Source organism: Arvicola amphibius, chromosome 15 (genome assembly GCF_903992535.2).
Source record: "Arvicola amphibius chromosome 15, mArvAmp1.2, whole genome shotgun sequence".
Taxonomy (NCBI): domain Eukaryota; kingdom Metazoa; phylum Chordata; class Mammalia; order Rodentia; family Cricetidae; genus Arvicola; species Arvicola amphibius.
The window spans coordinates 13,369,646-13,393,018 of NC_052061.1; the positions used below are offsets into that span (position 1 = coordinate 13,369,646).

The 23,373-nt window shown below is 39.8% G+C and overlaps 1 protein-coding gene across 7 annotated transcripts in view; it reads right to left on the bottom strand.

Moving 5' to 3' along the window:
- Positions 1-23,373, bottom strand: part of Phkb (phosphorylase kinase regulatory subunit beta) — a 175,867-nt gene that overhangs the window by 30,474 nt on the left and 122,020 nt on the right. For 6 of the 7 annotated variants that reach the window (XM_038312371.2, XM_038312376.2, XM_038312373.2 and 3 more), the window contains 12 exons: positions 22,561-22,616; positions 21,992-22,085; positions 16,195-16,278; positions 15,616-15,720; positions 14,633-14,715; positions 14,052-14,142; positions 10,751-10,812; positions 10,499-10,661; positions 9,514-9,595; positions 7,484-7,541; positions 6,542-6,632; positions 2,243-2,445 (listed from right to left, as the gene is read on the bottom strand). In XM_038312371.2, coding sequence (XP_038168299.1) covers positions 2,243-2,445; positions 6,542-6,632; positions 7,484-7,541; positions 9,514-9,595; positions 10,499-10,661; positions 10,751-10,812; positions 14,052-14,142; positions 14,633-14,715; positions 15,616-15,720; positions 16,195-16,278; positions 21,992-22,085; positions 22,561-22,616 — 1,172 coding nt within the window. Of the gene's footprint in view, positions 1-2,242; positions 2,446-5,328; positions 5,420-6,541; positions 6,633-7,483; positions 7,542-9,513; positions 9,596-10,498; positions 10,662-10,750; positions 10,813-14,051; positions 14,143-14,632; positions 14,716-15,615; positions 15,721-16,194; positions 16,279-21,991; positions 22,086-22,560; positions 22,617-23,373 lie in introns of all 7 variants that reach the window. The other variant, XM_038312372.2, reaches the window with a different exon arrangement.

A 23,373-nucleotide genomic window follows, 5' to 3' on the forward strand; every position in this document is an offset into this window, starting at 1 on the left:
ATATGGCCAGATAAATCATTTTAAGCTCTTCTTATAGTTCGATTAAGACAATATAGATCTAGATTTAGACAATATAGATAGCAGAAAGATTTGCATTTTACAGTTTTGTTTTGTTTTTTTTTTTTTAAGTGTGGTTAACATGACAAAAGTCTCCTTTGCCAGAGGTAATTTCCAGTATCAGAAGGACAGAAAAGCTTACTCTAAGAACTCCAACTTTTAAGACAGCCTTACTCTATCTCTTGAAGCAGAACGGGGACTTAGAATTAGTTTCAATTCATCTGCATTTCTTGTCTCATAAGTAAAGGTGTAAAATCTCAATTTTTTTATGTTTCATTATAACCTTAGACATTCTCAATGTATAGTGTCATGATGGTGTGAAATCAACCTGAGTTTAATGGCAACCACACTTCAAATCTTTATCTGGACCAGCGATGGGTAATATCATACTTCCTCATGACTCTGGGTAGCAGGAGTATAGGTCCTAGCTACTGGTCTGTCTAATCATAGACAAAGAATTGATAACTTACAGTATACTCATGGTGTTGCAGAGAGGAAGGACAAGTAGCTATTACCGAATGAGTGTCTACACTTTGGTAGCTGTCTGAAATAAAAACTAAGAAGCTGGAAAGCAATAAATGATACAAAGGAAAATATAATAAAGGCACTTGCTACCAAACTTGACAGCCTTAGCTCAGTCCCTGAGACCTACATGGTGGAATGGGGAAACCATCTCTGTCTCTCTTTCTCTCTCTCTCACACACAAGTATAAAGGTAAAAATTGCTTATTTCAAGAAGAAATTAATATGAGAAATTGCAAAGATTTTTTTTTAAATCAACAATCTAGGGTCAAGCAGAGCAGAAACAGTGTCCTTATTTATACTTACACACCCATGCATTCGTACTCAACAAATAGAGAATGTATATTCTTTCCAACATTTGTTATTCTATGTGTTTGGATATGATCTATCTGTTTGGGTAAGGGTGTATTTATATGCCACTTATAATACACTTTATGGGTTGCCATAGTTTTTGAAGCATTTCCTTCTTCCATAGAGCACTGAGGATGATGTGGAGGAAGGTTGGGAAGGCCCAGCACCCTCCAGGGCTACAGAGCTGTAAAGGAGTAGGGCCACAGAGCTCATCACCCTACTTACACTTACCAAAAAGACTCTTGGTTAGGTATGAAAGTCAGAGAGCTTGAGCCTACTCTTGCTTTTTCAAAGTTATTGACGAGAGGACAAGAGGTCTGACTTAAGGTGTGGCTACAAACAAGATATCTTGATCTAGGATGTGGTTACTTGGTGTTTTAAGTATTGAGAAGGCCCACAGAGGTAGATCCGTCCCACCCTGACTAAAGGGCAAAGAATTCAAGCCTATTCACCTTCTTCAAGGACTTGACAGCAGGTTTGACCCAGGGAGTGACTACCTAGAGGGTACTTGATGTTGCCTTAACAATAAAATGCTTAACTTAGGACATAGTGGCTTTATGTATCAAATACTGAAGCAGGTAATTGCTCTGTTTGTTCTTTGTATCATGTTAAAACAGTCTTTTGCCTTCTCTCCCCCTTTTTGGACTGGGATATATAAGCATATGGAGAATAAATGCGGGCATATTCAGTATTCACTGGATTGTCCTCCTGGCTCTATCCTATGTCTCTGTATTTCTTTCATATATCTATTCTTCCTACCAAAATTTCTAATCCACATGCCCCTATACTGGAACAGGCAAACCCCATTGGGGTTAACCCCGTCAGTTAGGGACATTTGGAACCACCAGTACCTTACTTTCAGTTTTTTAATCTAAGTTTACAATAGCAGCAATTCAACAATAGAGTTCAGTAGAAAACACATGCAGAGTATCCTTAAAATGCCAATTTCTTACTGTATCATGTCTTCTGACATGGTTTTGCTGAAAAAAAAAACATTTTCCTATCATGGCTCATCCATTTTATTTTTAAGAATTTTCACAAGTATTTGCTTATTTATTTATTTATTTTTATGTGCTATAACTGTTGAAATCCTTGGCATTTGATTTCATTGCTATTTTTACTTGGGAAGTACATACAGGTGTGGATTCTTTTAGGCCACTGGAATTCGTTCTTTAAACCACCTGATGCTACTCCCATAGGACGGAAGAAAGGGGCACTGTCCTAAGAATCCACAGACACTGGCTTTCCATGTGAAGTCCGGATCAGCTGGAGGACCACTTGAGTTAAGTCTCTATGCAAATCAAAGCACTTACCCAATTCGTATTTTCAGCATGCCACTGAACAACTCGGGGCTATTGGAGATGATCCAGCCAATATGGATGACCAGTTCTTGCTGAATGACTGCCTCCCGTTCATCATGGGTATTACACTTATAATAGATAATGTTCTTAATCACTCTTGGAGACAGTGGATTAGAGATGACCTCCTCTTCATGTCCAAAGGCACCCAAAGTTACCTGTAATTGCCAGATTGTACTGTTAAAAAAATTCCTAGCTACAAAAAAAAAAAAGAAAAAAAAAGAAAAAGAAAGAAAGAAAAGAAAAAAGAAAAAGAAAAAAATTCAAGGTTCAGGATGACTGGCAGGCTGAAATTGCTCTAGGCAAGCTAGGGAGTTAGGAAGGATAACTGTTTCTGATATTTATTAAAATGGCTTTCAAAGCATGACTCCCACTGGGGTGCACGACGGTTCAGAGTCTGGTCTAAAATGTAAGTGCAGATGAGGGTCTCAGGGGAGTGAAGGTTGAGTAGATATAAATAACTATTAATTTGGGGTTGGGGCAATGTTAGTGCTAGAAAAGTCCCTAGAGCAGCCAGAATACACAGATAGTTGTATTCTACTATACAGTTCAGCATTTAGGAGATCTATTTTTACCGTTCTCAATAGAACCTTCTGCTCTATAACATTTCAACCTTTCCAAAGTCAGGAGGAAGGCCATGTAGTCTTGGGTAGCCCTCACTTACCCTGGTATAATGGTAGGTATCTGTGGAGGGTTATGATCCATGGTACTAGAGGGCTCACCTATGGAATGAATGGACTGGCTGCCCACAAGGCTGCCAAGGAAAAAAGCTCAGAGGGAAATGACAAAGCTCAAAGCAGAAAATGCTGACAGAGCTGGCAAGAGAATGCTCACGTCTCCCCTTTCCTTGGCCAGCTGCTTCTCAGAGGGCCTGCAGCTCTGGCTTCTTCATCACTACCTCTCATCACGTACAGCTCCTAACTGCATGAGGTAGGGAAAGCAGCAGCACCTCCAAGACACATGATTTTAGAGGTGAGGGATAAGGAGCACAACATGGTCTCTTGCTCCAATGTTGTTGTGGACTAAAGTAAGAACTAACTGGCTTGGTAGAGTGGCAAACATCTAAAAATCTATTCTCTTGGAAGCTGAGGCGGGATGATAATGAGTTTGGGGCCAGCCTGAGCTTTAGATAATACATACATATATACATATATATTTAAACCAACCAACCTCTAAGAACTACTGATTTAGCAAACACTAATGACACCAACTAGTAAATATGAATATGATTACATGGATTAAATGTCACCATGTAAAGAAAACAGAGGTACATTATTGGCGCCCAGATATAATGAGACTAAACTACTTTTATCCAAGAGAGCTTGAGATAATTTACAAGTCATTTGAGGAAACCACACTACTTCAGGCAGAAACAGATCTTAAAAATGAGCAAATGTACACTTTGCTCTATTTCCATTTCTCTGTCTGTGGAGGATGAGAATCAGTCAATGAAGAAACTGCCTGCCTCTGGTCATTAGGCTGAGCTGTTGGCATCTGGCCTCATTAGGCTGAGCTGTTGGCATTAGCCTCACCCTTTGCAGTAAGAGAATATTTCCCTGGGAGACGGTGTTGGTCTGGTGGACAGAAGTCCAGCCAGAGCTGGAGCGCGGGCTCTGAGACTTCTGAATGTGGGAGCAGCGTATTGAGGGGAGGCTGCAGCATCTTATAGATACTGTTCAGAATGGATACAACAAACCTACCCTTCTAGGGTCAGGTCAGTAACCTCCAAAAGGTCTGAGACCTATCAGCACAGGCGTGAGAACAAGCTGTACTTCAGTGCCATGGGCCTTAAACCAGGAGAGACATGTTTCTCAAACCCTGGCTAACTTTCTTTCACAGATGCAATGGTGTGGGACAAGAGCACAGATTCTAGAAATAAAAAGGTACTGGGTAAACGACTTCCTGTTCCTTGGTTTACCAAATCACTGACAGTGGTTTAAAGTTTACCTCCTAATGGAGAAAACTATACGGGAAGTAACTTTTTCTCAGCAATTTCTTATTAGAGTAATTATTCTTCATTGTTGAACAACATCATACGAGAAGGTAAATAACATTATCCCAACATCCCTAAAGCTGGGTCCTGAATGAAATTATTTCAGTTTTAATTAAGAGTCCTGAAATATGACTAATTAGTTGGTGTTATTAAGGAAGGTTAAAGAACTCCATTATTAAAGCTCACTATATCCCTAGATTAGCTGTCAGGAACACACAATAAACACATACATCTCCAAAGGAGAGACAAAGTAAACAGAGCTTCACTCTCATCAAATAACGAACCAGCCAGATGATTAGAGATTACAGAAGATGAGCAGCAGCACCCAACTCCACATGCACAGCTCAAGCCAACCCATTCACCATCAAGGATTGAATAGGAAAGAGACACAGGGCTGGAGAGGGAGGAGAGTGGGAAGGAGGGGGACAGAGAGGAGAAAGAGAGAGTGTGTGCAGCTATAGATGGGCCTGTCAGCAGAAGTGAAGAGCTGACCCTGGTGGCTAGAAAGGAGCTAGGCGATGGGGGGGGGGGGGCTGCTGGAGCGGGAAGGATGGAGGAGCAGCACAGGCATGTAGGCTCTGGCTCTTCTTTTACTTGAGTGGATCCGTAAGGAGTGGGAAGGGAGCGGTCGGGTGGAGTGGAAGGAAAATGTATCTTTGCTATGCACCTAGCTTCTGCTCTGAGCATCACGACCCTGGCTGAGTGCCCCTTTAGGTACATTATTCTGCTCTGAGCATCACGACCCTGGCCGAGTGCCCCCTTAGGTACATCATTTTGTTTTCTACACTGGAAACTGCACTGAACACAAGTAAACACGGGGGCTGAAAATGAAAGTCCCAAGGTGCAAGGCGAAAATGAGATGGCCCACTAGAATGTTCTGCTACTTTCAGACTGTGTGTGCATCTTTTGTGCTTGAGAAGAGAGACTTTTGAAGAAACCCCCAAGCCACTGGTAATCTCTTTGTGAGCCATCTATGCCATCAAGGTGTCCAGACTGAGTGTCCTAAGCAGAAACCGCTGTGACTGTGATGTGGAAAACAGATACTTACCTGCTTGCCCTGCACTAAAACATTAGTAATGGATGGGGCCAGGCTGTCCACTACTTTACTTAAAAGACTTGCTGCACGGCGTACAACCGACCTGAGGGCAAAGAAGAAAGCAGGCCAGATCTTCACAAACAGAAAAGATGAGGAGTGAATGGTGCCCTTGATTTGAGGAAACTTAAAACATATACAGCTGGGGCCTCACATGATAGAGAAGAAACAATAAACTGTGCTTAGACCTGACTCTTCGAAGACAGTCTCACCTCACCTCAGCCACCGAGCGGTGGTAAAGAAGCATCACTGGTACCAAGATCAATGTCAAAATAATATGCGAAAGAAAAAGACCAAGAGGCCCTAACTATTCTGTTAACTGGGCCAGGAGAGGGAGGAATTGAGAACATTCTGCTTGGTAGCAACAGATGCATGAGAGCATCTCTGGTGGCTGTGACTCCTATACAATTATACTACAGGTCTCTCCACAATATTATTATAACTCAGTGTATATGTGTGTGTGTGACTATGGGTACACATGTGCACGTGAATGCAGGTGCCTGCAGAGACTGACAGCCTGGAACCCATGGAGCCAGAGTTACCAGTGGTCCTTAGCTGCCAGATGTCAGGAACCAGGCCTGAATCCTCTGCAAGAGCAGTATACGCTCTTAACTAGTGGGCCAGCTCTTCCTAGCCTTGAATTATGTTTCTTTTGATACCGGGATAATCAGATGCCTGGATTAGAAGACTCAGTAGTGAATTTCAGAAGTGAATTACCCTCACTTTCTTTCTCCATAAAGACAGAATGTTGGGGGATAGAATTCACACTTCTATTTATACATTCCTGAAAAAGTCTTAGACTATCGAGAGAACAGATTTACAGCCCCCAAATTACACCACATGCAATATATACAACATTCCCCTCAGAAGTAAAATTTATGTGAACATTTAGAGAAAGTAAAATCAAAACCAATTTTTAAAAAAGAAAAATTTAGGATCTCCACAGAAATTGGCCTATAACAAGCATTTATATTTCTTAATTACAACATGAATGGACTAGTAGAAAATCAAGCCAATAGCTGAACAAGTTAGTGAGACACATACTCCCATTTCTAGAAAAACACTTTTACCGAATACTTGAACACCAAAAGACGCATATAACCCTTGGAATGCAGATAAACCCACACATATCAAGCAACTTGAGTTTCCCAAATTCTGAGCGTGTTACCTGTTTCCCATGCACCAGAAAGGTGGTAATGTGAGGGGCTATAGAGGAGGAAAATTTCTGGGTAAATGCAGCCCCGTATCGCACAGCCAGCCTGGGGGCAGTGGAAAGCCATAAAAGGGAGAATAGAATAAATAAAGCTTCCAGGACTCTAGTGTTTAAATATAACAGTCAGCATTTCTAAATGTTTGCTACTTAGTGCTTTATCAAGACATAAGTATAATGCAGAAGCAAGAATTGGCTTTGCTTAGTGCAAGCAATACTACATGTACACGTGAAACACACTATGTATAAAAACATCTACTGACTGCATGTCTTACTGGACCAACAACTTACGGTGGAAATTTGAAATATCTAAACTGGATGCTTATTTCTTTAGCAGGAAGAGTGTATTCACCATAAAGTAGAGCTGTAGTACCACTTACAAATTATTTTGTCCAGTCCCCTAATTTCAGAGAATAGAAAGCTGAGGTTTACTACCATTCGGGGAGTTTCATAAGAAACTACTTGAGACTTAATTGCATCAAAATGTATATCTGGGTACACTCTCCTCATTGTGAATTTAAACAGCTTTCTTTATGACTTTTTCAACTTAAGTGATGACATAATTACCTTTAATTATTTTTGCTAAGGATTAAATGGTATTTTACGACCTTCTAAAACAACAGAATAGATTTTCTGGACATAGGCTAGAGATGAAAAAAACCGTCCTTGGGATAGTGCAGCATGGCAGAGTGATTATCCCGCCGTCCGGCGAGGACGCTCAATCCCTGAAGAGGTTTTTATCCCATATATTTTTCTAAGTCTGAAGTCAGGGTGCCATAACTTTAGAGTTTAAATGTCAAAATGAGGATGAGTATCACCTGTAAGAATAAACTGTTATTGTTAAGGTGCCGAATATAACAAGATAAGAAATAAAATAACAACAAGGAAACTAATACGAACCAAAGCTTTTTGCTGCCAGCTCTTCTATACACTCTCTCAATGTGATCAGACACAGTACCTAGGCATAGGATAAGAAAAGTCTTCATTGAATAAAGCTTTTAACTAAATGCACAATATTTATCCCCTTAAATAAATAAGTAAATGGAAAACCACCTCTTAAATATTCATTTTGTTTTAAACTGACTGGTTTAAATACATAACCCAAATAAGCAGTGTGGTGCTTTCAAAGTTATTGCTTTCTTAACTAATATGTAATCCAACCTTTTAAGCAAATACAAGTATTATTTTACCTTTCTATAGAAAACAGAACATAGTACAATAATTAGGCAACTGAATATATACCCATTTTTTTTTCCAGTGGAAGGTTACTAAGGCCCTGTTGAGTGTGTGGAGCTGTGATAACCCAACACACCCCGAAAATTCACACTTAAGCCATGACTCGCATGTGGTCAATACACCCCCGGGATTATCGCTTTGGCCACAGCTTACATGTGGACTGGTTTGTCGGTAAGAAACAATTTGACAGAATTGAGCACCAATAAGTTAGTAAGGATAAAGAAAAAAAATCTTTCCAATTTCCTATCACTTATTTTTACAGCCATAAATTAAATCTACCCAGGTTCCATGATGCCTGCAAATGCTGGCTTGGCGGTGCAGACTGTATTCCAAGCTACTCAGCTGAGGCTGGAGGACTGCAAGTGCAGAGCTTGGCTGGAGCACAGAGAGGTCAAGGCACAGTGTGCACAACCTGGTGAGGCCACCTCTAATAAAGTGTAATAGCAGGGTTAGAGGGGCAGCTCAGTGCAGCACATTCCCCAAGCAAGCACAAGGCGGAGAGTCAACCCCCAGTACTGCAGAATAAAAACAAATTTAAAAAAAAAAAAAAGCAATTCTAAAGTCATTCAGATACCTAAGTAAAAGATGTTTATTAACAAGTTTATAAAAAATGCTTTGAAAATATTTCCCAGTAGTAAATAACCGAAAATAAAAACCCCAAGATAACTCCAAGTGTTTTTTATTATATAATATTTTAATGACTTAAAAGATTTAAACATTGTTAAATATATACTTAAAATTTTAGATTCCTAGTAACAAGTTGAAATCTTTTTTAACTTTAAAATATCTTACTTCCTTTTGGCTTAACTAAAGGTTAAATGTCAATGACTTTCCTTAATACAATTAAGACTGTCAGTGTTTAGTATTAAGACTTAAAAAAAAATAAAAGATTGTGTTTGAAATCTGCTTCATAATACTCGAGAATTATGACTGCTACAATAATGTGGAGCTACGGAGGCTTTGTCTGAGGAAGCTGAGTTCATTACCAGACTGTAACCGTGAGTCTCACAGTGGCGTTTAGGACACTTCCACTTCAACCAAATTAACACGTACCACTGAACAGTGTTTTGAGATAAGTCAGAAAATCTGATGACTAGAAGTTAAACATATTTCAACATATCCTATATTATTCTGTATTATAAAATGCCGGAAACAGATCATGATCTAGAACTCTAGGATTCTTTATAGCAGAGACCTTACATACAAACGTGGACTTCAAGGATAACTGGGTCTCCTTTCAGGGTAGAGTGAACAAAGACACAATTAGAATGACTTATTTTTTTTTATTGATCACCATCAGAGCAAAATTCTATTATTCTGTTCCAAATGGCTACAACAAACCATGAAGAAGCCATTTTTCATAAATGCAGCTATTCAATACTATTTTTGAAAAATGGCAGGAAATAAAGAGGGAAACAACAATGCCAATAAGCAGCAATGGGGCTCTCAGAAGTTCAGAGTCACAGGCAGAATTCAGGCTCAGGAACGGCCAAGCACAGAAGCAAGCCACTGCATGAGAGTCACATCTGAGTCTGCTGTGCTGGAGGGAGAAGGAATGTTTGCCATTTAAGGAGTAAGGCATTTAATGGAAGAGGAAAATAACTTAGAACAGTGGGCATATTTATGTATATCTGATAGATATTCAGATTCTAGAGGTCCTCTTATAAATATGCCCTCTGCTTATTTACTCTTACCTTCCATGGTGATGAAGTTAGGGCCTTCTCTTTTCAGCAGTATACCCAGCAGGATGGTTTGACCGGCCAGACAGCTGCAGTCCTGAAAACATCAATTGGCTTAAGAACTCGGATAAAATGAATATCAGTAACCATAGGATTTAACTAATAATAAATCATGATACAGAGAGAAAATATGAAACTGAAAAAAAAGATGTCATTGATATAATAAATATAAGATGACATTACAGACCTCTTGGTCTGAGAGCCTGGAAGGCAGAGGGTACACAGGCCAGCTTCTGGATATAGCAGGATTTAAAGATCAAATCAGATTCTACACTGTGTGCAATATTAATGTACCAGTATCTGAGACTTTGCCAGTATCCGAGACTCTTCCTGATTCTACTTATTTATTAATGGCAGATCATGCTACAGTCAGGGTATAATGAGACACATGAAAGGAAGGGACACATATAGAATGTTTGTATTTCAGGACTATTTATATTCTTTGTGGCTGCTATGTGATAGTCCTGTTTATGTGGATTAATAAGAAGCTAGTCACGACTGGAAGGAAAGTAGTCTATATGCTGAAATCTGTGTGGTCAAACAAGACCCAGAGTTCACAGTTCTACCAGTAAGGTTTAATCTCTTTTTATAAGTGTGAGGAATCTCAAGAGATTAACAAATTGCTAAAACACGCATGTGGGCACAGTAAGAGGACTATGTTCCTCAGTGACGGGAGAGACAAAGCAGTCATTGGAACTAAACCCTGGGGCAGAAGAGCTGTGAATGGAGCAGAGAGGGTAAAGGGCGCTGAGTGAGCCGCTCCGCACAACCAGCTCCGACCTGAGAGACTCCTGTAATCTACACTCTTTCATGCAGGCACACCGACCATGGCCAATAGGACAACTTTCTACTGCTTGCCCTGGATACAGAGCAGAGGACACAGACACACAGCCTGACAGAGAGGTCCTATCCTGGCAAGTGGGATTACATCTTTGCTTACATTCAGCTTCTGGAGGATTTCATGGGTGGATTTGTTTCTCCACTCGGTAATGGTGATGTCCGGTTCCTGTCTCAGCTCAGGAGTATCTACGGTACTGCTCTGTCGTTTGACTTTTGAATGCTTGGGAAATTCAAGTTCTTCAAAGCTCTTAAATTCTGGAAGTCTGGAAAGCAAAAGAAAACATTTCAGATTCCCTGCTTCCTTAATGTAATCATAAGAAATGCAAAAACCAAGTAATTCAAGGGGACTTACTTTTCTGTGTCACTAATGCGTAGAAAGTCAAGCTGTTCTACTACAGCTCCAGATATCAATGTCTGAAATGTGATGATTCAAAACGTTTACATCTGCTAAGCTACACTCTATGCTCATACTTTTCTATAAGCAATGCTGAAGTTTACTTAAATACGATTTTGAAGTGATTTCCTAAATGAACATTCCAAATTCAAAGATTTCTATATGTAACAAATGAAAACAGAATCCAAGCATCTATAAATAGACTGTATACACCAAACAACAAGTTCATGAGTCATATAAAATAGGAAAGCCACCACAAGATGGTCTCTCTGATCATTGAATTACAAGCATTTATTTATTACAGTGCTGGGGATTGAGCAGAGTCTCCACTGACTGTTTTAAACCTCCATCTTTATATGCTTTGTTTTTAAAGTAGGTCCTAAAATATTTCAGCATTTATTAAACTTTTAGAAAGTGAAGTACTAAATTGTTTGAGGGAAAGGCAATAGAAAATTATGCCTTGGATTCTGATATTGCAATATATTTCAGAGCCATCCAGTGATGTAATAATCAACTCTCTATTTTACAGGATCATGAAGGTAATGATTAGCTAAGTAATTGCTTCTCTTCCTCCCAGCACGTGACAACCCATATGGTCATTCTATATTTCACTACTTCTCAATTATAAATTGAGTAAACTAAGCTGAGTCTAAATTCAAACACATTTTTTTGCTTGTCAGTACATCATGATGAGTAGCATGAATGGATGATCATATGGAATGGCTTGTAGCTTTATCTATCACTTCTAATAATCTAAAGAAATAATCTCAGAAAACAAACTGTAAGTTATTATTATTTTTTAAATTAGGTATCCTTTTTAAGATTATCTTACAAATATTATTTTATCCCAGTTTGTTTCAAATATGAAGAAGCTGAAGGTAGGAAATATTGCTTTTGGAGGCATATGAACCCATCATTTCTCTAGTAGAAATGATGAAAGAGGAACATCCACAAATACGTTATTACAGATGCAGGGAGGACACACAACACAGGCACATAAATCTTCCCTGTAGAGCAGGAATAAGAAAGCCAAATGTCCAACTCCTGTGTACATTTCAATGACGTTCAATTATAAGCAGATTGAACATATGCAAGCATTATATTAGGTGCTAAGGATTAGCATGAAAAAGATATATGAAATCTTTGTTCCCTTAAGCTGATTGTGGTGGTTTGAAAGAAAATGGCCCTAGGGGAGTAGCACTATTAGGAGATGTGGCCTTGTTGGAGGAAGTGTGTCACTGTGGGGGCAGGCTCTGAGGTCTCTTTTGCTCAAGCTTCCTTCAGTGTGACAGTCAGTCAACTTCCTGTTGCCTACAAGATGCAGTACTCTCAGCTCTAGCACCATGCCTGCCTGCACACCACCATGCTCCCATCATGATGATAATAGACTGAACCTCTGAACCTGTAAGCCAGCCACCCTAATTAAATGTTTTCTTTATAAGAGTTGCCATGGCATGGTCATGGTGTCTCTTCACAGCAATGAAAACCTAAACTAAGACACTGCCCTTATGAGTATGTCTATGAGATGGATACTATAAATTTAGTACACATCAGATGATGTAAGTGCAAAGCAGAGGAATAAATGCTAAGTAGAAATAAGAACAGCAAGGGGAAGGGACACTAGGACAGAGAAATTTGAGGAGGCAGGTTAGCCATTATATATGTGACCAGAGAAAATTTCTCTAACAAGATTCATATAGCCGGGCGGTGGTGGCGCACGCCTTTAATCCCAGCACTCGGGAGGCAGAGGCAGGCAGATCTCTGTGAGTTCGAGACCAGCCTGGTCTACAAGAGCTAGTTCCAGGACAGGATCCAAAGCCACAGAGAAACCCTGTCTCGAAAAACCAAAAAAAAAAAAAAAAAAAAAAAAAAAAGATTCATATGTAAATCAGACACTGGAAGGAGGACTATAGCCAACATTCTGGCTGGAGGAGGATCTTAGTCAATGCTCAGGCTGGAGGAGGAGTGCGTGCAGTCAGTGCTCAGGCTGGAGGAGGACCATAGTCAGTGCTCAGGCTGGAGGAGGACCATAGTCAATGCTCAGAATGGAGGAGGACCTTAGTCAATGCTCAGGATGGAGGAGGACCTTAGTTAACGCTCAGGCTAGAAGAGGACCATAGTCAATGCTCAGAATGGAGGAGGACCTTAGTCAATGCTCAGGATGGAGGAGGAGTGTAGTCAGTGCTTAGGCTGGAGAAGGACTATCAAGTGCAAAGGTCCCAGGGCAGGAGCATGAAGGATGAATTTTAGAAGCAATAAGGACAGTGTGGCTGAAATAGAGTGGCTGGGAAGTTGGTAGCAAGCTGGGCCCATGATGCAGGTGCAGGACTTACAGATCACACAGAACCATCTTTGGGACTCTGGTCTCCACTTTTGTGGAGAAGAGAAGTTACCAGAGGTTTACAATTCATGTGACTGCTAGTGACAGGTGATTATGACAAAACTAACTGTCTCTAGTAGAATCCAGGGGGTGAAAGAAAAATCTAGTGAGGGACAATGGTAGCCTGCATCATGGTGTCAATGCTACAGGAAGCGAATTAGAGCCTAGATACACTCCAAAGGTCCAGACAACAGGGTTTAGTAAGTAATTACCATGTACAGTATGAGAAAATAAAAAATTCCTAATTCTTAAAACTGATAAAAATGTTGAGAGCACACAAATGAGACTTTTACTTAACATTTTTTACTTATATATCCTATTTACCCTTATTGGATATTTCTGTTAATAAAGTAAATGTTTGCCTTAAGTTAACTGGCTAATGCCAAATCCTATTAATATGCTACAGATTTCTGTTTTAAAACATCACTTGGTATTAGAGAGTATGAAATTAGTTAAATGCTTGATTTTTTTCTGGAAGAGGATGTTTAAAAGGAGGCAACAGTGCTCTAGCTGGGGCTTCTGTTCAGGAACTGTGTGGGCAAGGCTGTAATACTGGAATGGAACAATGATTTCTCCTGGTTGGATGTTATATAGTTCTGTAAGCAAAACAGCACATGACCAAAACGCCTGGGAAAGCCCAAGGTTATAAGCAAGACATGTGTCCACTTATGCACTCGTTTCCTCAAATACCAAAATGAAAGTTAAGCTTCCAAAGTCTAAAATTCTGCATAGGAAACAGCCGCTGTCCAGCACCTGGCTGACACAACTGGATAATCCGGGGGGATGACAACAGAGCATGGAGGTGGGCACCCCGAGAAACATGGCTGCCCCGAGATTAGCCGTTCAGAACAAGAACCACGCTAAGGTTTGGAAGGCTACCTGTAGACGATCAACATGAACTTTGACTCCTCCAATTACTCCCTTTTTAAAGGCTGCCAGCATGTCTAATATGGGGTTGAACCTGCTACCTCTAGAATAAAACAAATAAACAAAATAAATTTATTAACAGCAGAATGGGAAATTAACAATCAAATATTTGCTATATATGTGAAAGAGCTTGCAACATGCTAAGAAGAACACACAAATACCAGGAGGCCCTGCTTTCAAACGTTCTATGTTAATAGCCAGAAGGCAAGTAAAGTTTATAAAGTTTATAAATATTGTGTACTTTACTTTTAGTTATGTGATTTGTCTCTCTCTCTCTCTCTCTCTCTCTCTCTCTCTCTCTCTCTCTCTCTCTCTCTCTCTCTGTGTGTGTGTGTGTGTGTGTGAGTGTATGAATGCAGTAGCCACAAGGGCCAGAAGAAAGCATGAGGTTCTCTGGAGCTGGAGTCACGTGTTGTTGAGAGCCACCTGGCATGAGAGCTAGGGACTGAACTGAGGTCCCCTGCAAGAACTGTATAGGCTTTTAATGGCTCAGCCCTTTCTCCAGCCCCACAGCTCACTTTCCACCAACCTACCTTATGTTGTCTTCCCGGATGAGAAGAAGGAAAAGTGGGCGTCCGTGCATTTTCCAGTATTGCTTAATGAACTGTAGTGCATTCTATCAAAACATGAGATGGAAGAAGGCCGTCACCGAGTAACATCTGAGGTTACCTGGGTCATTAACTGAGCGGCAAAGAGCCTGTGACACTTGTGACAACTGATACGCAAGCCCTGGATGACTTAGGCTACTCGGAAGTGTAACATCATTTTCAGTTTAGACTTTGCTCTCTGTTTTGAGGTTCTGACTTATTGACACCTTTTTCTACCCTCTCCCTTCATGTTTCTTTCTCTCCCCCACGCTCTATCATTCAGGAGACTGTCACTGCCTTTCGCTATGGATTAGTAGCAAGAGGCGGCAGAGAGTGACCTGCACCCATGGAAACCATCAATGGCGTGCTCTCGTCAGCACTGCATGACCCTTCCCCGCTCAGTGACGAAGTGCTCACACTTGTTGAGTGTTTTACATATATGAATTCCTCGGGGCGGCCCTTTTATTATCTGCCTTTTCAGATGAAACAAGAGGTACACAGGAGCTAAGTTACTTGCCTGAGAATACACAGAGTCAAGCATTTAACAGATGCAGCCTGGTCCAGGTGTTGCAACTAAGGTTCTAAGCCTCTCTGCCCTACATACGGCGTGGAGTGGAGCAGATCTTAACCCATCCAATTATGGGTTAGCTGAAGTTCTACTGGACAGTCTTCGCAAAGAAAATTATTCTGCTAATTCAACTTTGTTCAAAAAGGGATGAACTATTAGTACCAAAGAAGCACAGTTTTAAACTGTGTCTTTTCCATTTCTAGAAAAGTGTAATTTTACTCGAGCATGGCCAGAATTCCAAACTCTGCCAAGGCGCTGCTTTACTTGGTGTCGCCCATTGTCACAGACACCCAGGAGCACTCTCCATTCAACAGCACCTGACACAAGTCAGGGCGAACACAGCCATCTCTCCCCACAGCACCTTTATGTCATCTATCAGCAGGAGAACGTCCTGGGACATGTAGAAATCGCTCAGGTCGAAGATGATGGGATAGCAGACCACGGTCTTGCCAAGGATGCGATAAATCTGCAAGAGGAAACAGAAAGCAAACAGATACAAAACACGAAGGTGTGGCATCCGAAGTCTCAACCACAATTAACACTGACACTTATTTCTGAGTAGGCAAAGTAATAGCTTATAAAACTCTTACATTTTAAAGGTTTTTTTTCTTTTTTCTCTTCTTTTTTTTTGCTTCAGCCAGTATGACAGTAAACTTAAAGTAGAACATTTCTAATAAGGTTGAAAACCCTATGCTTGAGTAAATATTATTATAAACGTTTTACAAAGCTTAGCAATAACGTGCAGTGAGATGTTCATTTATTCCCGAAAGCTTCAGTAATACGACACTCAATAAGTAAGATTTATGTGCAGAAAATAATAATTCAAACAAATGCCTCAAGCAATAATGAAATGTGACAAGGGGTGGCCAGAGGCCAAGCATGACTTCAGCATGCAGAATTACTACCCAAACCTACTCCATGAGGAAAACCGCATGCTCACCTTTGATGTGCCAAGGCAGCCAATGGGCCTATCTGGTCTTCCGGACAGTCCTAGCTTTTCATTGATACCCAGATGGAAATAAGCCTGTAAGAAACAAATCCTTTGGCTTATTAATGGTATTTCTAGAGAAAACGATACTGCAGAAGCTCCATCTAGAATCAACAAACTAGCCAAAGAATGGTGGATTTTGGATAGCTGAGTTTTTGAAAGCAAAATATTTTAGATTTACTTAGTGACATTCTAAACTGTAGCACTGTTATTGTATTGGTAGAAGTGTACAGCCTGCATGGTTTTGATTCACTACGCAATTCAAAAGAGACAAATGCTTCCCTTGTTATTACAAAAAAAAAGGAAAGAAGGAAAAAAAAGAGAAAGAAAGAAAGGAAGGAAGGAAGGAAGGAAGGAAGGAAGAAAGAAAGAAAGAAAGAAAGAGAAATCCATCCACTTAAAGTTTTAAAAAAATCAGGGCTAGCAGGCAGAGTTGGCGTATGCCTTTAATCTTTAATTTCAGCACTCGGGAGGCAGAGACAGGTGGATCTCTGAGTTGGAGGCCAGGCTGGTCTACAGAGCAAGTTGCAGGACAGGCTCCAAAGCTACCCAGAGAAACCCTGTCTTGAAAAACAAAACAAAACAAAACAAAACAAAACAAACAAGCAAACAAACACTCAGGGCCACACATCTCCCACTGAGTTTCTACGATTAAAATGGAATCGTTTTTATTGATTTGTTTCCTGATTACATGAATTTCAAAGTACTCCAAACCAACATGTTGGTCTTGTTTATTTTCATACCTTATGCAACAATTATTTGACTCTGGTATATTTTGAAAGGGGTGTATAGGTTAACTGTATAAGCCTGAAGAAGCATCGAAAGATTCTTAAAGGACACAGGTTAAACGTAAATCTACAATATATTCATGGATCAATGGGCACACATTAGCATAAATGGTTCCTACAATATATAATCTTCTTGATGTCCCAGTTGTTGGGCTTATTATGGCAGTGTTCCAGACACGATGTGGAGACGGAGCACTGGAGGGCAGGAAGGTGCCCCACAACGCAATCCTGGAATTGCTGAGTTAAAAACATCCAGCCCAGGCAGGAAGCCCCTTTTCCTATGTAGCTTCCAGTCCCCAATGAAATTAGCTCTCATTTTTTTGTCATTTAAAAAATATTTCAAGCAATATCTTTGAATGGTATGCAATTATATCCACAAGACAATTTCTTAGACTTGCTTGACCAAGGAGACCATCCTTTCTTTTTGAAATGTAATGTCTGGTTTTTCACGCTCTAGAAATATATAGCAATTTACATAGTTCTTTTATGTTCAGTCTTTTCGGGTTGAAATGACATTTCATTTTACTTCCACACTATGGCACTGGCATATTTTTGGGTCATTTTCCCAGTGTATTAAATGTGAATGTTCTCTATTTTTCATTTGTTCCCCCTTTTTCATCATATTTGTCCCTTTTTTCTGTAAGACAGTAGAGCCTTATCCTCTGAAGTAAGTATTTATCCAGTTTTTAGTGTTAGAAAATCTGAGAACTCCATAGTATGAAAAATGTCACCCACTGAGTGGTATTTCAGTATTGATGTATTTTCCAACTAGGAAATTTCATAACCAGCTATGATTTATCAGCTTTTTATGCTTTAGTTAGTGAAATCTGCCACTCATCTCCCAAACTGCTTGCTTGGGCTGGTATCCTAAATATGGCCTTTTTGTCTTAATAGGCTATGAAATACATTCCTCTATTTTTTTATTCTAAGTGATTTTATATTTAAATCAATTTGAAATACTTAAATGGAATTGGCAAGATGGCTCAATAGGGAAGGCACCTGCCTCTAGGCCTATGGGCCAGAGATTGATGTCGTGGGTCCCACTTGGCAGAAGGAGAGAATTGACAGCTGTGAGTTGTCCTCTGACCCCCACATGTGTGCTGTGGAATGCAAAATAAATAAATAAATAAAATGTAGTAACAATTAAAATACATAATGTTTAATCTGCCTAGAATGAATTTGCATTTCCATTTGATAACATATAAAACCCTAAATTTTTCTAGATGGATAATCAAACTCTTCCTGTACAATATGATTGTGATTCAAACTGTCCGCAAATAACATCACCACATACAAATCTGCTGTTGTATCAGATCTTTAAACTATTATGAATGTCCTCCCAAGCAGCCTATTGTCTGAGTAGCAGGGACTTTAAACAACTGCTCAGAATGAATACTTGGCAGCACCACACTGCCCAGGTGCACTTGAGACTGAAGCACAGCACGCTAGACTGGACACTCTTTCCCACAAATACTTTTTACATTTTCTGAAATAACTGAATGACTAAATTTTGAGAAGTAGTAAAATTAACCAATCATGCGCAAGTTAAAATTGGCCTACTTAGGTAGGACTGTTATTCTTTATTACAGTAAAAGGACTCTTCTTTTTTTTTTTTTTTCTTTTTCTGAACCATGACAAGGCAGGTCTACGACGACTAAGTAGGTGGTACCTGGCAATGCTGTCCCTGTGTATATACACCCATATATCTAGTGTGCTGAAACACATGGATGAGCCCCAACCACCCCAAAATACAGCCATGCTTCAGACTTTGTACTGTATCCAGATCACCATGACGGACATCTCACCAAGCACATTACAAGTTTAACCACATGAGGCAAAAGCCCTGCTTCCAGTTGTCTGTCCTTACATCCTCTTTTGTGTGCTGAAACAGGGTGCAGCTTCTCAGAGGAAAAGCAGCGGTGACTGGCATTAGATTATGTGCATCCAACTAAAATTAGTGAGATTTTTTTCCTTTTAAAAGACAGACTTATAACGGATACACACATACAAACACACACACACACACGCTAAACAACATATTTTAGGGGAGGAAGCCCCACATAGCAGCTAGTTTGGAAGACAGGTTGGAGCCACAACCAAAAAATACTCTTCCATCTTGACACAAGCACGGGGAAGCTTGGTTGGTCACAAGTTTGTCTTAAGTCCTATCTCACCACCAAAGCATAAATCACTTGCTAACACCATTTTAAAACAATAAAATGCAAATCAGGACATGCTTCAGATACTGTGCAATAGAATGTTTTCTATTGCCTCTGTGATCCTACAGCACTTTGTACAAATACCTAACTGTAGCTGCTATCACAGGGAACTGACATACATACATACTAGACTCAGAGGTCATTTAAGTCACACTCAATGCTTTGCATATTCCAGCAGTTTGCTGATGAATGGATAAAAGCTATATTCAAGTGATTTAGCTTTTATCTATACTGACTGTCTTTTTACATATAAATCACATGTCATCTGGTAAAAAAAAAAAAAAACTACCTATCTACCATTAAAAATGTGCTCATATTAATTAGACTTGAAGGAAGAGCTTTGGGTTACTTTGCTTTGAGGCCATACTTCTCAAGGACTAACCTTCCTTTCTATTCTCTAGCACTGCCAGGGAGAGAACAGGAAGCATCTTGGCTGACACAGCCTGTGCCTGGCTGTACTATGTGATGCTTTGGGTTCTGGCATCCTTTCCTCCCATTTTGTGTTACCATTTCTCCTTGCAGCCCCCCATTTCCTGGTCTCTTATATCATAAAACAAAACAAAACAACAAGAGCAAAAAACAAACAATAACAAAACACAAAACTCCATCATTTCCACTTAGGTATGACTTTATTTTAAGTGTTATCTATTTTAAGAATGCTTATAATTTTAACTTTATCTTTTTTTGTTTTGTTTTGTTTTGTTTTTTGAGACAGGGTTTCTCTATAGCTTTGGAGCCTGTGCTAGAACTAGCTCTAGTAGACCAGGCTGGCCTCAAACTCACAGAGACCTGCCTGTCTCTGCCTCCCGAGTTTTAGGATTAAAGATGTGTGTCACTGCCCAGACTAACTTTATTTTTCTACGGTGTGTTGAGTAGATGGAAGAAGAAGGAGGGATGTACATGTAAAAAGAGAACACGTTTAAACTTATTTATTGTGTGGGTACACACGTGCGATAGCCTGTGTGTGAAGGCCAGAAGACAACTTCGAGGACTCAGTTCTTTCCTTGCCTGCTGTGGTTATGGAGATCTAATCAAGCCCTGGGGCTTGTGGTAGCGCTCTTATCCTCAAGAGCCATCTCACCAGCCCAAAGCCCTGTGTTTTAAAGAAGAATGAGGTAGTGCTCTTCCTGCCTTGAAACCAGGTTTTCGTTTGTGCTGTCTTACTGGCAAGCCAAGTCTGACGACCACGGATTATGGGCCCCTGCATTTCCCTGAATAACACACACCTCACTTTCAGCCTTCATTCTTTAGCAACGGTCAAGGCTATGACCTCTATCATTTATGTCAATGTAACCTTGTTTCCTGGAGAGGTATTGTTGTGAACACTCTGTCCAGCAGTGGGTAGCTTGTTTCTGGATCTTTAAAACCAACTATTAAATAAGATGTGTTTATAAGTAACGAGTGGGGTTGGTAATTTCCTATATCCCACAAGCAAGAGAACCCACAAACACAGGCACCTCGGCACCCATCTTCAGACCGAAGGGTCCAAGAATAAAAATAGAAAAATGTAGATTCCAGAAATAGGAATGTAGAAATAAAGAAATAGAAAGTTGTAAGCCTGGGAGAATGGGAACAGACTGTTGGCAGCTTTCTCAGTAGCTTAGGGATTAACTATGAACAGTGGTTACTCTGCTTTACAACCCATAGCTCTATCAACAAGGCCCAAGCATCTCTCTGCAAACTGAGAGCTAGCCTACGGATATGAGCCGAGTAAACTTTTAGGAAACAGATATATGACCTCTGGGTTATGCATTATCCCTGCTATGTGAAACTGGTAGCATCAAAGGGGAGTGCTCAGGGCTTCAGCAAACAACCCCTGGAAGTAGCAAGAAAGACAGCAGATTAAGTACAAATACTAGTTTAACTGAAAAACTGTTAATGGAGATTGTAAAGTAAGGCAATCTGTATCTGAGCTTTACCTTGAGATTGTAGAAATTCCTTTGTTCAGACCCAATGCTTGGTGCCCCTACTATAAAAAGGTGGGTTCAGAAACCGGCCTTCGCCACAGCCTTACAAAATCCATCTCTGGCTGTGGGCTCAGCTAGCTGAGCTTTTTGTGCCCCATGGAGATTTTTTTTTTCTGGATTCTGGTTTCTGGAATAAAGTTTGCTTCTGGTTTATTAGACTTTGCTGGTCTGTCCCCATCTTTGCATGATGCCCCTGGACCCAACAAGACTAGTTCTCAAAGCCAACTTTTAATCTCACCCCAAATAGGTATCTAACTATGTCAAAGCCAGTTATTGCCATTAAATTTCTTTAGAGTCAACAAACCCAACATCTAAGAATGATCTCACCTTCCAAAAAGTAAAGCTTGGAAAAAGCAGGGGCAGGGGGCAGTGATTATAAAAAAAAAAAAAAAAAAAAAAAAAAAAAAAAAAAATTAATCTGAGGTTTTTACGGTAGCACAAGGAAAATAAAATAAAACTGAAGATTTCACATATGACATCGAAAATTGAGATTGGTCTATCATTTAAAGTGCTTACCCAAGTCTAGTAATTGATTTTAACAAGAAAAGAAATCAAGACCCACGAATATAATGTACAAACACACACAATGAAGGATTTTGTTCATTTTGCTTTTTAACTTAAAATATAAAAAAGTGGACTTGTTAACTTAATTACCAACTTTAAGATGGTGACCTCTCAGATTTTAAATTTAACTATGCATCTTGCCTTTGAATTAAGTCCAGCAGTTTTGTTCCAATAGCTCTCTGCACAAGGAGGAAGACACAGAATTACTTACTTTTACCAGCTCTTGCTGAGGCCAGATCTGAATAGGTTCCACCTGCTGAGGAGTTTGAGTTTGAATACCATATGTATTGAGGAAAACTTGAAGGCTAAATAGAGAACAGAGAGATGAGGTGGAGAGGAAGGAAGAGAACTATTTTTAGACATTACATTTCTAGTTCGGGAAATGTGAATGAAAGAGGTAGAAGGGAACAGACAATGCTAACTTGGAACATAGGGTAAATTTGTTATTATCTGAAATACACCATGTACACTAGAATCCGAAGGGCTCGATGGCTTCTTCCCCCAAAGTATCATGAGCTTTGGGGTTTCAGTCAGAAAGACAGGCAATGATTTTCTGTAATCTCTGTAATGTGTGGGCATTAATTTCTCATATCCACATTTACGTTTACGATTTACGGCAAGTTAAACATGAAAACTATGTTGTACAACACTAAAGGTCACACGGATGATACGCCTGAAACTGCCGAGGTTTATTTCCACCCATTCTCAACATGATAAACAGCAAGCAACCATTCCCCACCCTTCCCACAGAAGAATGCACCATTCAGCTGCATCTCATACCGCTGGCTTTCTGCTACAAGTGCGACATGAACCACCAAGTCATTTTCCAGTGGACCCTGCAAGGCACAAAAGGAGGAAGGAGAAACATTGAGAAAGATTTGATCATGACCAGCTATAATGAGAATCAAGCCCAATATTAACGATCACCAAGCAGTTCATTCAAGGGATGGACAGCAGCTGGGTCTAAGCGCTGCCTTCCTTTTCTTGCCCATCACTACCTACGGATCAATTTGATGGTGTAGACAGAGTAACAGAACACCAGGAGGGAAAGTCATAAATCTCACCAGTTCTAGAGAGGCTAGCTTGTCAGGGCTTTTTTGAATGACGCATAAGAGTGGTTTGGGAACTGAGAGTAATTTTCCATCATTTAACTCTGAAGGGAAGAGGAGGAGCTAAAAATAAAAAGCTCAATTTATGTGCTCCCCATAAAAAATGACTGTGAGTTAATACTGCTCATTTGACATCTTAACCATATATAAGCTTATTCCCTTTCTGTTAGCCATTTTTCCTTTGGCACTTTATATATATCAAATTGCTTTTTTCCTAATATTTTGTTCCTACATATTTGTCTACATAATTAGCATTATGTCATTAAATATTAGCTGTTAGTATTGGGTATTTGCTACAATTGTGGAGTCACTATGATATATATATATATTATACATATATAATTAACATATATGCTAAAATGAACCCAACTTCAAGCCTGTACAAATTATCTATATTAGCTGCTCTGAAAGTACTGATCAGCTATAACTATTTTCCAGTAACAAATCCAGCAGTCCCAATAGCATGCTATAGAACCTTTGATTT